This window comes from Neolamprologus multifasciatus, chromosome 18, assembly GCF_963576455.1.
Source record: "Neolamprologus multifasciatus chromosome 18, fNeoMul1.2, whole genome shotgun sequence".
Lineage (NCBI taxonomy): Eukaryota > Metazoa > Chordata > Actinopteri > Cichliformes > Cichlidae > Neolamprologus > Neolamprologus multifasciatus.
In genome coordinates, this window is record NC_140456.1 from 13,520,380 (window position 1) to 13,535,855 (window position 15,476).

Here is a 15,476-nt window from a genome sequence, read left to right on the forward strand (position 1 = left end):
AGCACCCAGCATAACAGCTATTAACAGCAGTTTTAGAGGATATTTTTTCCAATTTTGCAGAATGACTGATTTAAAACTCCCCCTGTAATGAAAGTCCAGTGAATATCAGTCAAACTGACAGCCGCTATTAGTAATGACTGTGATCTTTTAATCTCTATGTTTATCTTATATTTGGCTTCTTCATTAATTGGATTGGCTGCAGTTAAATTAATGTAAAAAGCTTTTCAGTGATCCTTTGCACCCATTATCCATATTTTCAGTTAATGATTAATTCACAGCACTAGTTGTTGAAGGCGTCTCTTTTCATGTTGTTAAATACGAGAAGGCACTCATGCAACTCTTGCTGTCTGTATGCGTAGATGTACTTGCAGAAGTTGTGCTCACTACCTATTAAATAGGGTACATCAATAGTGCATGTGAAGGTGACGCACAAAGGTTATTCATTCAGACGTAATTATTTGATCTTTCATGAAGGTCATATGCACCACTGATGTGACATTACTGAATAAGAGGCTCATGGCAATCAGGCAGTTCTAGCCTCGACAGGTTTCTCTGATACACCTGCGTTCCTATCTTACTGCAGGTTACAGGGAGATTGTTTTGCAGTCACTGCCGCAGGTCTCTGTTCTGGATGGCCTAAACCGACTGGGAAACCGATCACCTCAAAGTCTCAGTAGTCTCTGTGATATCCCCGGTCTAGAAGATTACGTGGACCTCCTACTCTCATCTGACACAAGTCACAATGAAGCGGTAATTTTTTATGCTAAGCTACTATCAATTCCAGTGTAGTTCTTTTATTTGTTTAGATATACTCACCATGCTTTAGGGACTTTTGTTATTAAATCCTGTTTTATTTGACCGGAAAGTCTCTCGCAATATCTTTGCTTATTTGCAACTGACACAAGCAAATCAAATGGAGCATAAAGTTATTTCCCAACAATTAATTTACAGCTTTCATAACGCAACAGAATGTGAGACGCACGAGAACAAGAAAGTTGTAGAACAGTTTCCACTTATTGTATGAGTGATGCTCAACTGCCTGATAGGCAGCGTATCAAAATCCTGGGCTCCTGATACAAAAGAAAGAAGAACCGAGAATTTTATTGTCATATACACCACAAATAACTGTGGGTATGCAGGGCTCGCAAAATTTCAAAATCCCTGGTAGCCATTCGGGCAGGGACTAATAATATTGTTATACATTAAAGTATAATATTGTTATACATTAAAGTATAATATTGTTATACATTAAAGTATAATATTGTAACGGAAACAAAACATTAATCAAAAAATTGTTGAAAAACAAATTACAACGTATAAAAATTACAATCATCAACTCAAATACTTGGTTCTAATTGAGCAGACATTTCTTTAAACTTGTAAGAACTGTGTAGAATATGAATCAGTCTGTGTCAGATCCTGAATTTGAAATTTCCACTGAAGTCATGGGTAAGAGGCAAGTGGAACCAAGATCTAGGCCATTTGCTTTTTGAAGTTTGCAAAGACTGCTAAATTGTGCCAGTGGTAGTTCACTCTTTGCAACATAGTACGCAGTTCTAAACAAATTTTTCAGGTTTATTTTTAGTTTGTTATTTGCAACTGGTGTTTGTTCTGGGAAAGATATTGCAGACTAAGCAATAATGCATTTCTTGCATTTCTCATGGGTTCTAATGGGGGCCTTTCTTAAAATTACTGTTCCCAGTAACAAAGGCGCTTGTCGACTCAGAAATCGAGGGAAAACCAACAACACACCCGGCAGAACATTATGTTATTTACACGGGTGCACATAAGTGGTCCGCATGTGCGCATTCGCTGTCAAAATAAAAGACGCGCACCAGATAAGAAGTTGCAAGGCGCGTTTGCGTCCATATAAAAGGCACTGTTTTTGTCCGCTAGAGTGGGATTTTCACGGCACATTCTGCACCACATCTCTGTGCGTTAATCATTTGTTTGAAGCCAGCTCACCTCCTGCAACCACTTTTCCGAGAATACGTGCTTCTTTGTGGTTTGGACTCCTGACATTTCTTTGGGGGTGGAGGAACACCAAAGTAATTGCTTAAAGGAGCTTGCTTCTTCGACATCTTTAAGAGTTCTAAACAAACGTCTGTCCTCCTCCAGAAAATCTTATGTAAGCAAACACACGTTGCAACTTCTTATCTTGTGCGCGTTTTTTATTTTGACAGTGAATGCGCACCTGCGGACCACTTATGTGCAGCCCTGGTTATTTAGCTCGTCATATTGCAGCCACAGAAATACTTTTGTCCATGAAACCATAAAAGCTGCACTTTCTTTTTGCCTCATAGTCTGATTTGTCATAACTTTTCCGTTTTGTGGTAAGCTTTTCTTTGGCTGTCACTTCTTCACCCTGACCTGTCTTATTTGGCTCAGCAGAACTAAAATATATATCCTGCTGCTTTTATACACGCACTCACATAACGCTCAGCGATTCTCTGCGCGATCAGCCTCTCACATGTTTAAGCTTGCTGCGGGAGATTTCACTTGTCATGTTTGCATAGTAAGCTAACGATTGATAGGACGATGTCAGAGGAATTGGTGCGCAAATTATCGTCACTCACCAATCAGTGCTGTCGATCTCAGTTCACAGTTCGCGCGATTGCAAAGTGAAAGCAAAAGACAAGCCCAAATTCAGACGCGATTTCAATATGTCACATATTGACAGTGGCTCACCGATGCCAATGACATAATTACCCAGCTACATTTCCGAAAGAATGCAAAAGCATTGACATATATTTTTCCTTCCTACGATAGCCTGACGGGCAGGGCAGAGATAGATTTTGGTAGCCCAACTGGAAAAATCGCTAGCCCCGGGACGTCGGGCTAGCAATTTTGCGAGCCCTGGTATGTTGAGCAATGAGGTTCTTACTTTTCGGGTTCACTACACACAAATAAATAAAATAAATAAATAAAATATAATAATAGATTAATAAGCACAGAATTTTTTTTATAAATAAAGCACGTACTATTTACAGAAGAGTAGAGGGTGGTTAGTTATGCAAAAACACAAATTCCATCTATCCCATCAGCTGTCGTAGGGCAGGATGCAGTGTACAGGTCACCAGTCCATCAGAGAACAGACAAACAACCATTCACATCTTTACCTTTGTCCAATTTAAAGTCAACAATTAATGCACGTCTTTGTACCATCGGGGGAAACTGGTTCACTGGGAGAAACCTCACACAAACACTTTGTATTAACCTAAGACAAAATATCATAATTACACAGCTTTGCTCATAGAAGACCTAATTATGTAGGTCTGCTTCGCTGCAACGAGGAATATCATCGAGCCAAATAGATTTCCCGGTTGTCACTGAATTATTGGAACATAATGAATTTATGTATACTGGGATGATGAAAGTTTGGTTGCTTTACAATATACTACTTTGCATATTCATTGCACCAGATGGCAGTTTCTGTCTGTTTTTCTACAGGAAAACAAACTGCAGTAGAAGCCATTTTGCTTGCCGTTATTAACTCTTTTCCGTCTCTGCAATGAAGTCCTGTAAATACATTATAATTCGAAACCACACTTTTGAATTTGGAAACTCTGAAATAAAAGTGAAAGTTTCCATTGCAGGTCAGAGGCGATGCTCCTCTCACCACACCCCGCATTGACCAGCTGCTGACCCAGTTTCGTCAGAGGAGTGCTACCTCAGAAGTAATCACAGACCCAGTCACACAACCAGAACCTCCGCGCACACAGCCGGTTCGCTCCACTGTGACTGATAAAGGAGACCCCGTTAATGAAGAGCGAATCAGGAAACTGGAGCACCAGATGTCCCAGCTCATCCAGCAGGTGTACACCTTTTTGAAGATTAATTTTTTGCGCATATGTGCCTTCTTGGGTTTTTTTCTTTTGTTTTTTGGCTTCTTTTTAAATAGTGAAAGTAGGAAAAGGTGGGAAAGAGTTGTACTAAATGCTAATGTAATTGATGTTCTCTAAATCTATTGCACTTTGAAGTTATTTGTTCAATATAAATTATTCATGGCAATATTTTGAAGTCATCTTTACACAAATTAATTTTTACACATTTGGCTCTTAAATGGTGATTTATCCCCAAATAAAGTAGTGTGCAAAAGTCCTAAATCACCCCTCTGCTCTTTATATTTTGCTTATAATGAGCCAGGCTTTCTTGTACTTTTTACCCCGCCCAGCTGTAAGTAGCCTATCTGTTAAACACAGTGGAGGCTCTATCATGGTTTCGGGCAGGATTTCAGCCACTGATGTTGGGGATCTTGTCCCCAAAAAAAGTATATTCATATTTGATCCACCATCTGAAAAGAGTCTGATCACAGCTTCAAACTGTAAAAACTCTGTTTTTGCCTTATGGGCCATTTGTGTTAACTGATGTTGGTGTACATATTTCCCACTTTTTTATATTTCCTAGAAAAATATAAGGAACCGGGGGGTGACAAAAAAAACTTTTAAGTATTTCTTTGTTATTTACCCAGAACCCTGCAGATAATAAATCCAGAAGATCTGCCCATTCTGTGGTGATGGTACGGAAAGCCAAGCGGGACACAGACCGCACTTCAGAAAGTGAATGTGACAGCGGGAAGGAAAACAGGAGGCAGACGAGAATTCCCAAATACCATGACAGCGTAACATCGTCGACAACCACCAAAGAGACCAAGAGATCAGAGAGGTGATTCTGCACCAAAAGAGATTTCTGGTGTCATGTTAGCTGCTTTGAAATGCCATCATGTTTACATTTGGACTCCCTGATTTTGTTATAGCAGCTAAGATCCAACTCAGCAAAGCCTAAAACTTGATGAACCTAAACTATGTGAAGACATTTTCAGCACTGGTGGACACTACATGAAAATCAGAGAGTGTACCTCTAAGCAATGATAATCACATTCATACATTCACCAAACAATATGCAGCAGTGGGTTTTTCCATATTGTTCATCATGCATCAACTTAATATTATCAGGTATCTTGATTAGGGAAAATCCTTTTACCTCCCACTTGAGAGGGGGTGATAAATTGTCTTCAGAGAGATGATATGTTATAGACTTTTCTCCTCTGTGTTAGAAATTACCGCCGGCAGCTCACTCGCATGATTAATGGCCACGCTTCTCTGGTCAACCCCCTCATCTTACTTCATCATCCACTAATGACATGTGCTTAAGATTCAGAAATTTAACTTAAGTAATCTCACAATAGCCCTCATCAAAAAAAGGTTACTTTGAAATATTACTTCAAAGTTGTTCAGACTTTGCTTCCCTATAAAACTCAGTAAATTTTCTGCTTTGACCTTAGCTGGAGGGTTGTTTAGAATCTATTTTACAGCTAGTTTAATACTTGTGATTTGTTTTATGTGCAGTGATCAGGAGAATCATAAACGGAGGGCTTCAAAGTCTGCCGTTGGATCCAGGACGAAGGCTGGTAGCACAGGGAGTGCAGAGGCAGTGAGGCCAAAAAGGAAAGGACCTTTGAGAGCAGCTAAGGCCTCAGGCGATATGAAAACCAGATCCACTGAAGAGGAGGAAACCTACAGGGTACATGTCAGGGACCAAGCAGTAAAGCATAAAGGACACAGGTGTTTTAATTCAAAAAGGGGGGTTTATTGACCCAAAAATATGAAAATACATTTAACAAAGCCAAAACTTAAACAGGCAGACCAATAAAAGAGGTCAACTCAATAGACTAAACTCAAGATAATAATTAACAAAACCTCAAACAAACATAAGATAAACTGACCTGCTGAAATGACACATGGGGAACTTAAATACTGGTTTAGCTAAACCAAATGACACACACGGGGGAAAACAAGATGGCTGCCATATAACCAACTAATACAAAACAATTAAACAAACATGAAACACCCCCCAGGCCATGAAGCATGTGGTGCAATCCAATTAGGCTGTCAGTGGTACTTCAGGTCTACCAGCCCTTTGCCACACCTTTTGCAGGACAGGAGGAGAAGCCAACTCCCAGGTAACTCAAACAAAGAAAGATGTATTAATATAACATAAAACAGAACTTTGACCTTGCAAGGTTAATATGTGTGCACGCTAGGGATGGGTATCGTTTAGGTTTTATCCGATACCGGTGCCAAACCAGTACTTTTGAAACGGTGCCGGTGCTTAAACGGTGCTCAAACCGGTGCTTAAAGAATGGAGAACACAAAATTGGTCCAAAAACCTCTCATGTTTAGCTGTTTTTTTGTAAAAAGATAACAATGTTAGCCTTTTCTGCAGCTATGGGGCACATATATCACTCTTGGCTGGAAGCAGTGCTTAAACAATGGAAAAAAACACAAACTTTGTCCAAAAACCTCTCATGTTTAACTGTTTTCCACTTTTTCTTTGGTCATTTTAGCCTTTTTAGCCAGGGTGAAGGGAGTATCTGCCATCAAACAAGAAGACAGCCGCATGTAACTACGACGGTGTTTGCTAGTTCACCTTACATGCATTAATGTAATAACGTGGTTAGCCTACTCAACGTAAATTACACACGAACAACATGAAGCTACTCACGCAGAGAAGAACGGCTGCTGCTGCTGCCATCATCATCCGTCATCATTTCTGCTACACGAGCAGGGCTCCGGGTCCAATAACAGGCACCACACCCACAGTAGATGTGCACGGTGTGAGGTCTCGCAGCAAGCTATCAAATACGGCGCATTTGTTTCATCGGATTTGAGGTGTTACCTCCTTTGACAGTGTCACAGTATCAGCTTAAAGCACTTGTTGCAGGTTGCTGAGTTTGCATATTTTGCTGTGAAGTACAGCCAGACTTTTGACCGCTTCGCCTTGGGCATTTTTAATCTGTAGCTCTGCTCTAAAAGAAAGTACGTACCTGGACCCGCCTACTATCCTCGGAAACGTAAAATGATTGGCTAGAATCTAAAGTGTATCACAGCTCAGGAAAAAAAAGCACCGAAATGTGCGCTGCTTTTCGGTCTGGTTACTACCGTTTATGTCAGAACCGGTGCCCGGTACCCATCCCTAGTGCACGCCATATAAACATTGGAAGGTGTGATTGAAAAATAAATACATTTAATAAAGAAACAATATTGAACAATAAGTAGAATATTTTAAAGTAGTGACTGTAAATTAAACTAAGGTGAATCAACTGGTGGTGAGGTGTGGAGCTTACCATGTGTGGCATGCCATCACAGTACACGATGGACTAGTCACCTAGCTGCTTCTGTTTTTATTGAGTGACTGTAAAATAGAAACGGTTCTGTCCCCATTCAAAAAGAGAGTAAATTGGTGTGTTTGCAGAAATATTTGTGTAAACAAAAAGAAAATGCAGGAATCGAATAAATGGATCATGCTTCTAGAAGGTGACGGCAGAAATAGGACCACAGTAAACAGAAGGTTTTTCATGTTTTGCTCTTTGTTTCTGAGAGCTTTGTTTCAGTAACCTTGACTTTATCTTTGTGATGTCAATAACTTCTTTGTGGTAACTTTGTTAAATTACGCGCAAAATAGAGTTCAAGCCAGTAGCCTAGAGTTCAAGCCTTCATCTGTTATTTAATTTCAGTACATTTAATGAAACTCTTGGCTTTTTGTTGTGATAAGTAAACATTCCATTCTTTTCTTCCACAAAGAAAGTTTCTATTTTTTCAATCATTTATTCAACAAAAATATCAACAGATCCAACATTCTTCTGTCAAAGTAACAGAACAAACTTCTTGTAGGCATTTCGTGTAGCTCTCTACAAGTCTCTTACATTAGTTTGCTGATATTATTTGACAACCTCCATGTAAAATTCATTCTATTGCAAGAGATTAAGGATTTTTCATACTTATACTGTGTGCTTCAAATGCCCCCAACATCTGAAATGATTTAAATCTGTGCTTCTTGTTCTTTGTCTGCCATTCTTTATCCTGCTGACGGGTCAACTTTTACTTCAACTTTTGGACAAACACTCATCTGTTATCTTCAAGCAGAATTCACAGTTCAATCAATTCCTGCAAACTCCCCAATCCTGAGGCAGCAAAGCAACACCAGTCATAATATTTCTACAGTCATAATTCACAGACTCTTTCAGGGTCTCTTCCTGAAAAACTGTGATTCATATGCATCGAGCATATCTGCTGCCACTGTGGCCAAACAACTCTTTTATTTGATCTGCCCATTCAGAGCATATTATTTAAAAAAAAAAAAAAAGCAGTGTCATGTCCTCCATGTTTATTGGCAGATGGTAGTTGTTCTTTAATGTTTTTTTGGACAGCGCAGCCTTTTGTTTCTGGCACGTATCCCATGCAATAATTTCTAATATTGGATTTATCCTCAAAGCAGATGTAACACGAGAGAAAAATGGTGGAAATATTTTTTATTCCTAATAATATTTTTTGGGGGGTACTCACTTGTTTATACAGGGGGGGTAAAAATCCTCACTGTTCCTACAAAAACAACGAGATGCTTTAAATAAAACTGTAAAAAACACTTGAGCTGTAAGAAGAAATTGATATTTCAACTTAAAGAAAAAATAATGACACCTTTTTTTTTTTTTTTTAATGCGTTCAGTGTGTGTTTACTCTGGGAATTCATGCTTTGTGTATGTGTTCTGCTCAGACGATTGTGGAGGAGCGTGACCAGGAACGGGAAAGACGCTGGAAGGCAGAACAAGCTGTGAGAAAGCTAACAGAGGAGCTCAAGTGCCTGCAGACCAAGGTCAGCGAGGAAAAGGACCTTCAGAGCATGGCCCTGCACACTACAGACAGGTAAGAGGGAGGCACGTTTACCGTGGACGCCTTTCATCACAAACCTCCACTTGAATCCGTTAGGCAGCTCTAAAGCAGATATCATGCTGGAAAAAAGCGATAATTGAACTTCTCTGTGGATTTTAGTTGTCAGCTTCATAATGGATCCTCATCTGTTTCTACTCTCTTCATCTTTTGTATTGGCTCTCTTGAGACCAAGGCCTGCTGCGTGTCTCATTGTTGAACAATGAGTATCCATCCCACCATTAAAATGTCTCACTATCACGGTGCCATAGTCTCTTTAGAAATCATGCTCACATTTTGGCTCCATTACACCAAAAACCTTTCAAGTATGCCTGCAGTTGTCTGCGATAATAAAGCTATTTAGTATAAAGATCATTAAGCGACGCAGCCATCCTGATTATATACCTAACATTTAAATTTCCAGAGGCTTTGATTAAATATTCCTATCTCTGCTGCCACAAGGCCATTTTACTTCTGCTCTGTACGGTCTTCGCTGGCACCACATCCTGCTTAGATAAAGCTGCATTATGGTTGTAATTAGAGGCCCGATGACGCGCATATGTCAGCAGTATTACACAAATCAATCTTAACTGTCACTTTCTAATGACACTGAACACGGCTGTTACTGTTGCCGTCCATGCTCAGCAAGAGACAGATTACAGTGACTCATCAAAGCACATTTTAATAGTGGACTACTGTGCGTGAGCTGCTTCTACTGTTTTGTAGTTTCTTAGTTGTCCCCTGTGTGCCTCATTTCCATTTCTACTTCCATTGTCTCTCCCATGAGATAAGATTTTGACTATACTATAGTGTTAGAGTTCTTCAATTTCAAAAGCTATCACATATTTGACACTATGGAAGGACAGCCAAGGGCATCACAGAATTGGGGAGTGCTTTCTGGTACCAATTTCTATATAAAGTGAAAAGAGAAATTCAGGGTATTACCGCAGCTTCTCTTGGACACCCTCATTGTATTTTTCTCCCCGTCCAGACTGAAAGAATTGCTGCTGAAAGAGCGATCGGGGCACTCTGAGCTGCAGGCTCGTCTTGAGGAGCTGGAGGGGAGGTGTCAATCCCTAACCCAGCAGCTGGAGCAGGCCCGCAGCTGTGAGGAGCAGCACAAAACTGCACTGCATAGACTGGAGGAAAGCGTTTCCCACGGAGAAGCGCTTAGGGCTCACCAGCAGGCTGAAGAGGTACAGATGTTCGCTTATTTCCCCTAGAACAAATCATGTTGATAAAGATAAGGTATATTCAGTCAGGCGGTGCTAATCGATGCTCAACATACAGTTTTTCTCCCATCAAAGCAAGTTTATCACACTGCTTCTGCCACATTCGATTACCTGCCGCTGAGCTCCCCTTATCGCTCTAATTTTTGATTGTAACAACGCATTAGTTCACTGATCCAGCCTGGAGTGAATACATTCAGATAGATAAAAGGATTCAGCACAGAGAGGTCATTCAGCTCTGACAGGCTGGTATAAAACATGTGCTGACCTTCCTCAGATAAAAAGGCAACAGGAGCTGCAGAACAAGGCAGCAGCTCTGAAGAGAGAGTTGGACATCCAGAGAGCGTCAGTACGACAGCACAAAGACAAACTGCAGCAGCTGCATGAACTGCTGGCAGCCAGGGAACAAGAGCACAGGTACATCTAAGAAGAAGAACCCCTGCTAAATATAAAGTTCATCTTTAGATGCCATGGAAACCATTTCTGTAAAAGAGTTGCTTCTCATGAGCAGTGTGATCCTAGATAAATGCAACATTTCTCATAAATTTTGAAATATTATAAAATGCTTAGAAATCTGGAAAAGTTTTATTATTGCTTATTTGTCACGAACCCCCCAAGGTACCTGATTTAATGCCAAGTTTCAACGGGTTCTAATATCTAATGTTGTTTAATTTATAAATTTGCATCTAAATTAAATATTGGATGCAAATGCAAAAAAAAGATGCAAATGCAAAAACAGATTACAATAAGCAGTTACATGCCTTTAGAGTTTCTGTTGAGGACACAGTCGAGGCTAATGCCTTATCCTCGTTTGCTTCATCCTTCCTACAGAAAACAACTAGAGTTGCGGTTACAACCCGGTGGGGCAGATTTTCGTGATGCTGTGGCGAAGGAAGTGGCATCAGTGGAAGAAAGGCACAGCCACAGGGAGGCGGAGCTGCAGGAGAAGCTGGCAGAGGGCAGGAAACAGTACACTGCTCTGGAGGACGAGTTCCGCATGGCGCTAACCATCGAGGCTGCTCGCTTCTCTGAGGTCTGCTAAAAGATGGACCCCTGCCATCCAGATGGCCTATAATCACTGTAATGTTGCCCTGAATTTTACACTACAATCTCTGAGCAGTCCAGCTGATAAATGATTACTTTGAACACTAAAAAGTGAAATGATTGAACTTGATTTCACTCAGTTGGGAGAGACTTGGCTGATGGGGTTTTTTTTTCAGCACGATGGGGAAAACTGGTATTGAATTAGGATCTTTTGCCTCTGGACAAGTAGTCTTTGACTGCCACATGGACAGAAGCTTACAAAAGGATTGGGCTCGAATCCATTCAGAATGTTCAAAAATGTAATCTCATTTTTGATTGCTACTGCTTGCACAAATTTCTGCTCTTAGTCACCCAAACTTTTGACCTTTGAGAAAAGTGTGAAAAAGCTATTGCTGGCCACGTGTTTCTGTAAAGCCATGGCTCTGAAACTGTTCTGACCGATTAAAGTGTCAGGTAATGCTCGGACCTACACTTTGGTTAACTCCCAAGATTTCTTATTAACATTCAGTTCCGCACTCTCACTTTTTTCTGTAGGTAAAGGAGGCGTGTGATCAGATGACTGCAGAGCTGATGGAGCTCAAGGCAACCCTGGCCAGGTCCCAAGAGAGGCAGAGGAAATCAAGCTCTCTAGTGCAGGAGCTCACTGCTATGGTCAAAGAACAGAAGAGCCACATCTCTGAGCTCATCAAAGTCAAGAGAGACGCTGTCACTGATCTAAAGGTGTGCAGCATTGCAGTAAGAGAGGGAGATGTGGGTGATTTTTATTCCAGCATTTCAACTGGATTTGAGCCCAGATTGCAGGATTTAAAATATTGAAATATGACTTCATGTGAGATAGCATGGGCACAGATTCATCAGTCACTGCCTTTTCAAAAACATGTTAACCCTGGTCCTGTAGGAGACTGACTACTTTGAGACATCATGAATACTGAATGGTCCAACTGCCTTCCCATCTGCCATCCATGACAGATGGCCATTGATCATTAATACTGTCTGTCTCTCTCTGCCAGAGCCGTCTGCATTCCTTGGAAGCAGAGGTAGGACAGGGCCGGCATCTTGGCCTGCAGCTAGAGTTGCTTAAGAAAGATAAGGCTAGACTGTTGTCTCAGCTCATGGCTCAGGAGTCGGTGATAGACGGCCTCAAGGTAGAGAGGAGGATTTGGGGCCAGGAGCTCGCTCAGCAAGGTGGGAAAATTCAGGAGAGTACTTGTTTTGCACCTTGAGTCTGCCCTGCAGTGCACAGAAAAAGCTGATAATGCAGTTTTAGCTGTTTATTGGCAATCAGTGGTGCGGGTCCTCCCTGGAGCCAATCTAATGCACTGACTTGTGCTTAACTCGTAAAATTTTGGAGATTTCCACCTTAGAGGTAATTTAAAAAGAGGCTCAATACAGTACGTGCTGATTTTAAATTTTTATCAGGTAAATGTCTGCCATCTAGTGGTTATAGCCCAGATGCACAATTAGAAAACACCGGGCCAGCTTTATTTTTTATATCTCTCTTAACGTTTGTCTTCCACATGTGTTTACATAGAGAATTAAAGCGAAATTTTGATGGGTTATTCTTTTCCAGGAGCGTCTTTGGCTCAGGACCGTGGTCGTTTAGAGGCCAGGATAGAGGTGCTGAGTGCTGAGTTGGAGGCTCAAAGGAAACAGAATGAGAAGGACAATGATACTCTTAGAATCAAAGCCAAAATCATGGACGACCAGATGGAAACCATTCGCAGATTCAAAGAAGTAGGTTGAGAACTTGTATTACTCAAGCCAGAGGGCTCAAACTCCAAGCAAAACAACAACAAAACAAAACTTGAGTTTTAACCGTCATTGTTGTGCTTTGTAATCATTTATGCATTTATTCATATTATCATGCAGTTTCTCATTATCAGTCACTGCTTTGTAGTCCTTGCAGGAGCGTGATGATCAGATCCGAAGGCTGAAGGAGGAGGCAGCAAAGGCTCAGAAGAGGCTTCAAGAGCAGCTGGAGGAGGAAACAACCCAGCAGGCTGAACTGAAAGAGCGAGTGGAACATCTGAGCCTGCGCAAGGAGGAACTGAAGCAGCAGCTGGAAGACAAGGAGGCAGAGCTCGAGCAGGTCAAAAGAGTTTACAGGCAAGTACCCCAGCATAACCACAAAAAGGAAAAGGACCTGCATTAGGCAGAGTACTTTCTGACATTTTAGGGTAACAATTGTGTTTAAATCAAACAAGTTCCAATGTTAGTGCTGCTACTGCCGACCCGAAGATGATCAGACATTAAAGTTTTAAGCTGTTTCTAAACCAGTATGTTTTATGCTTTGTGTCTTTCATTTTTTAGTGAATCCACTAAGAAGTGGCAGGAGAAGGCAGACTTGCTCACTCGGCTGGAGAGCCAGGTGAAGCATATGAAGGAGAACTTTGATTCCAGGGAGCACTTGCTGCTGGAAGAAAGAGAAAAGGCAACAGAAGCACACAGGTATGTTAAATATCAAGTTATTCTCTCCCTGTTGTTCAGAGACTGCCCTTATCAGGGACTTTCAGTGATACTTTTGCACTGCTGCTGGTTCACTCTCTTGGGTCAGGCATGTTGAAATGCATTTTATGTGCCTTTCTTGGTGCCTAGAGTGCTGTTGTTTGATTTCTGTCATTGATTGTTGTGTGTTTGATGTTTGCCTGCCTGCTGGGAAGAAGTCAGAAGAAAGATGATATATAGCTTTGTAAATTTTGCACCAGTAAGAAGTAGTTTTTAACAAAGCCCTTATGAAACTGTAATGTTATGGTACTTAAAAAGTCTCAGATGTCATATCAGGATTAGGAAAGTGTTTGAGTCTTTTCCTCATAAAGCAAGTCAAGGTGAATGCTTTTGTTGTAAATAAATGATCACATAAGGCTGCACTTCCTGTGTTAGTACTTTATACCTGTGGCCCTTCACCATCAAAAACGCAGACATGTATTTTTCCCAAGGCAGCATTTGGAGAGCATCCAAAGTACCACTCCTTACGCAACCTGTCACGTTTGTGTTGGTCTGTTCCGCAGAGCTGCACTAGAGAAATTACACTGCCTGGACGATGCTTTCCGTCGACAGCTGGAGTCCGTCCAGGCTGCCCATCAAGCTGAGCTTCTGGGACTTGCTAATGAAAAACACCAAAAGATAGAAGAGGCCAGTCAGAAGGTAAAATGTGGGCAGCTTTCCCACAAATGTTTTTTTCTCCAAAGTGGAAGAAAGAAACTGCTATATCTTGGTATGAGAAAGGGGAACGCAAGCGTTGGTTCGCCTCCTCTGTGATAGTTCAAAAATAAAGTGTAAGAGAGGCTGCAACGGAAGCATTTCGTAACAGACTTTAGTCGCTTGCTTCACTGTTGGATTCATAATTCATTATAAATTATGGGGAAGATTCAGTCACTGAAAAACTGAAATTCTTCTCATACTGTAACGGTTTGTTGTTATGCAACAGTTGATGACATTCATCACTTTTTCTGGACAAAATAAAAGTGACTGTGACAACGTTAGATTAAAAAATAATGACGAGGAAGATGTTTTAAAGTAAAGCGTGTTTTCTTTTGTCATACCTCCAGTCAAGGGGTGGGTTTTCTTCAGAGGGCTATGTTGTCTACTTTGATCCACTTTGATGTAAACGTGGTACACACAGCATTGAATGATAGTCCATGGATTTTTGTACACATTACAAATAAGAATGGGACCTCAGTCCAAAAACCAAGAAGTGAGCTTGTGCAACATAGTTTTGTTCTGCATTACATCTTTGAAGTAGTGCTGAATGACAGTAAAGTAAATCTTGACCCCCACCCCCCACCCCCCCCCACCCCACCCCAGAAAAATATGAGTAAAAAGGGCTGTAGTGCACAGAAAAGGGTTGTTTGTGTGTCACACATTCATTTGGAGTCTTACTAAATGGTATTATTGGGGGCGATTGTGGCTCAAGAGTTGGCAGTTCATCTTGTAATCGGAAGGTTGCCGGTTCGAGCCCCGAAGAGTCTCGGGGCTCGAGCTTCTGTCCATGTGGCTCGAATATTTTGAAAAGCAGTTTGTGTTTCTGCTGCTGATGTTGTCTGTCTGTGCTTCTTCCTCAGGTATTTGAAGTGGAGGAGGAGATGCGGCAGCTCCTGGAGGAGACAGAAACTAACAAGAGAATCATGGAAGAGAAAATGAAACGTCTCAGCAGTGTACTAAAAGACTTTTAACAAATAACAGGTTTTTTTGTATTTTTGTTTTAGAGTAAGTTGTATTTTAGTACTGTATTATTTCTTCAATAAATTCTTTTTTGATCTTATTTTTGTTTTCTGTTTCTAACCAGAGACCACAAAAGGCTAATGAGACATAATGATTTAACAGTTTGTGGTTATTTCAGATAGAAAGAAGCTAAATTGTGTTCTTAAATACAGAGTTACATTAAGAACAATCATAACTACTCCAGTTCCAAGTAAACACAGGAAAGCACAAAACTGACTGCTTTAATGTTATGTCACTACATTATGCAAACCTGCAGTTTTATTTAAGGCTGAAATGG

At 40.8% G+C, this 15,476-nt stretch overlaps 1 protein-coding gene across 1 annotated transcript in view; it reads left to right on the top strand.

Annotated features, from left to right (window-relative positions):
• lrrcc1 (leucine rich repeat and coiled-coil centrosomal protein 1) overlaps nucleotides 1-15,239 on the top strand; it is a 22,818-nt gene extending 7,579 nt beyond the window's left edge. The window contains exons 5-19 of the mRNA XM_085141603.1: nucleotides 584-750; nucleotides 3,597-3,815; nucleotides 4,472-4,665; nucleotides 5,349-5,523; nucleotides 8,554-8,702; nucleotides 9,697-9,901; nucleotides 10,212-10,351; nucleotides 10,766-10,967; nucleotides 11,513-11,698; nucleotides 11,989-12,163; nucleotides 12,549-12,712; nucleotides 12,876-13,084; nucleotides 13,289-13,426; nucleotides 13,987-14,122; nucleotides 15,040-15,239. Coding sequence (XP_084997729.1) covers nucleotides 584-750; nucleotides 3,597-3,815; nucleotides 4,472-4,665; nucleotides 5,349-5,523; nucleotides 8,554-8,702; nucleotides 9,697-9,901; nucleotides 10,212-10,351; nucleotides 10,766-10,967; nucleotides 11,513-11,698; nucleotides 11,989-12,163; nucleotides 12,549-12,712; nucleotides 12,876-13,084; nucleotides 13,289-13,426; nucleotides 13,987-14,122; nucleotides 15,040-15,150 — 2,570 coding nt within the window. The 3' untranslated portion in view covers nucleotides 15,151-15,239. The remainder of the gene's footprint in view (nucleotides 1-583; nucleotides 751-3,596; nucleotides 3,816-4,471; nucleotides 4,666-5,348; nucleotides 5,524-8,553; nucleotides 8,703-9,696; nucleotides 9,902-10,211; nucleotides 10,352-10,765; nucleotides 10,968-11,512; nucleotides 11,699-11,988; nucleotides 12,164-12,548; nucleotides 12,713-12,875; nucleotides 13,085-13,288; nucleotides 13,427-13,986; nucleotides 14,123-15,039) is intronic.
• The last annotated feature ends 237 nt before the right edge of the window (nucleotides 15,240-15,476 follow it).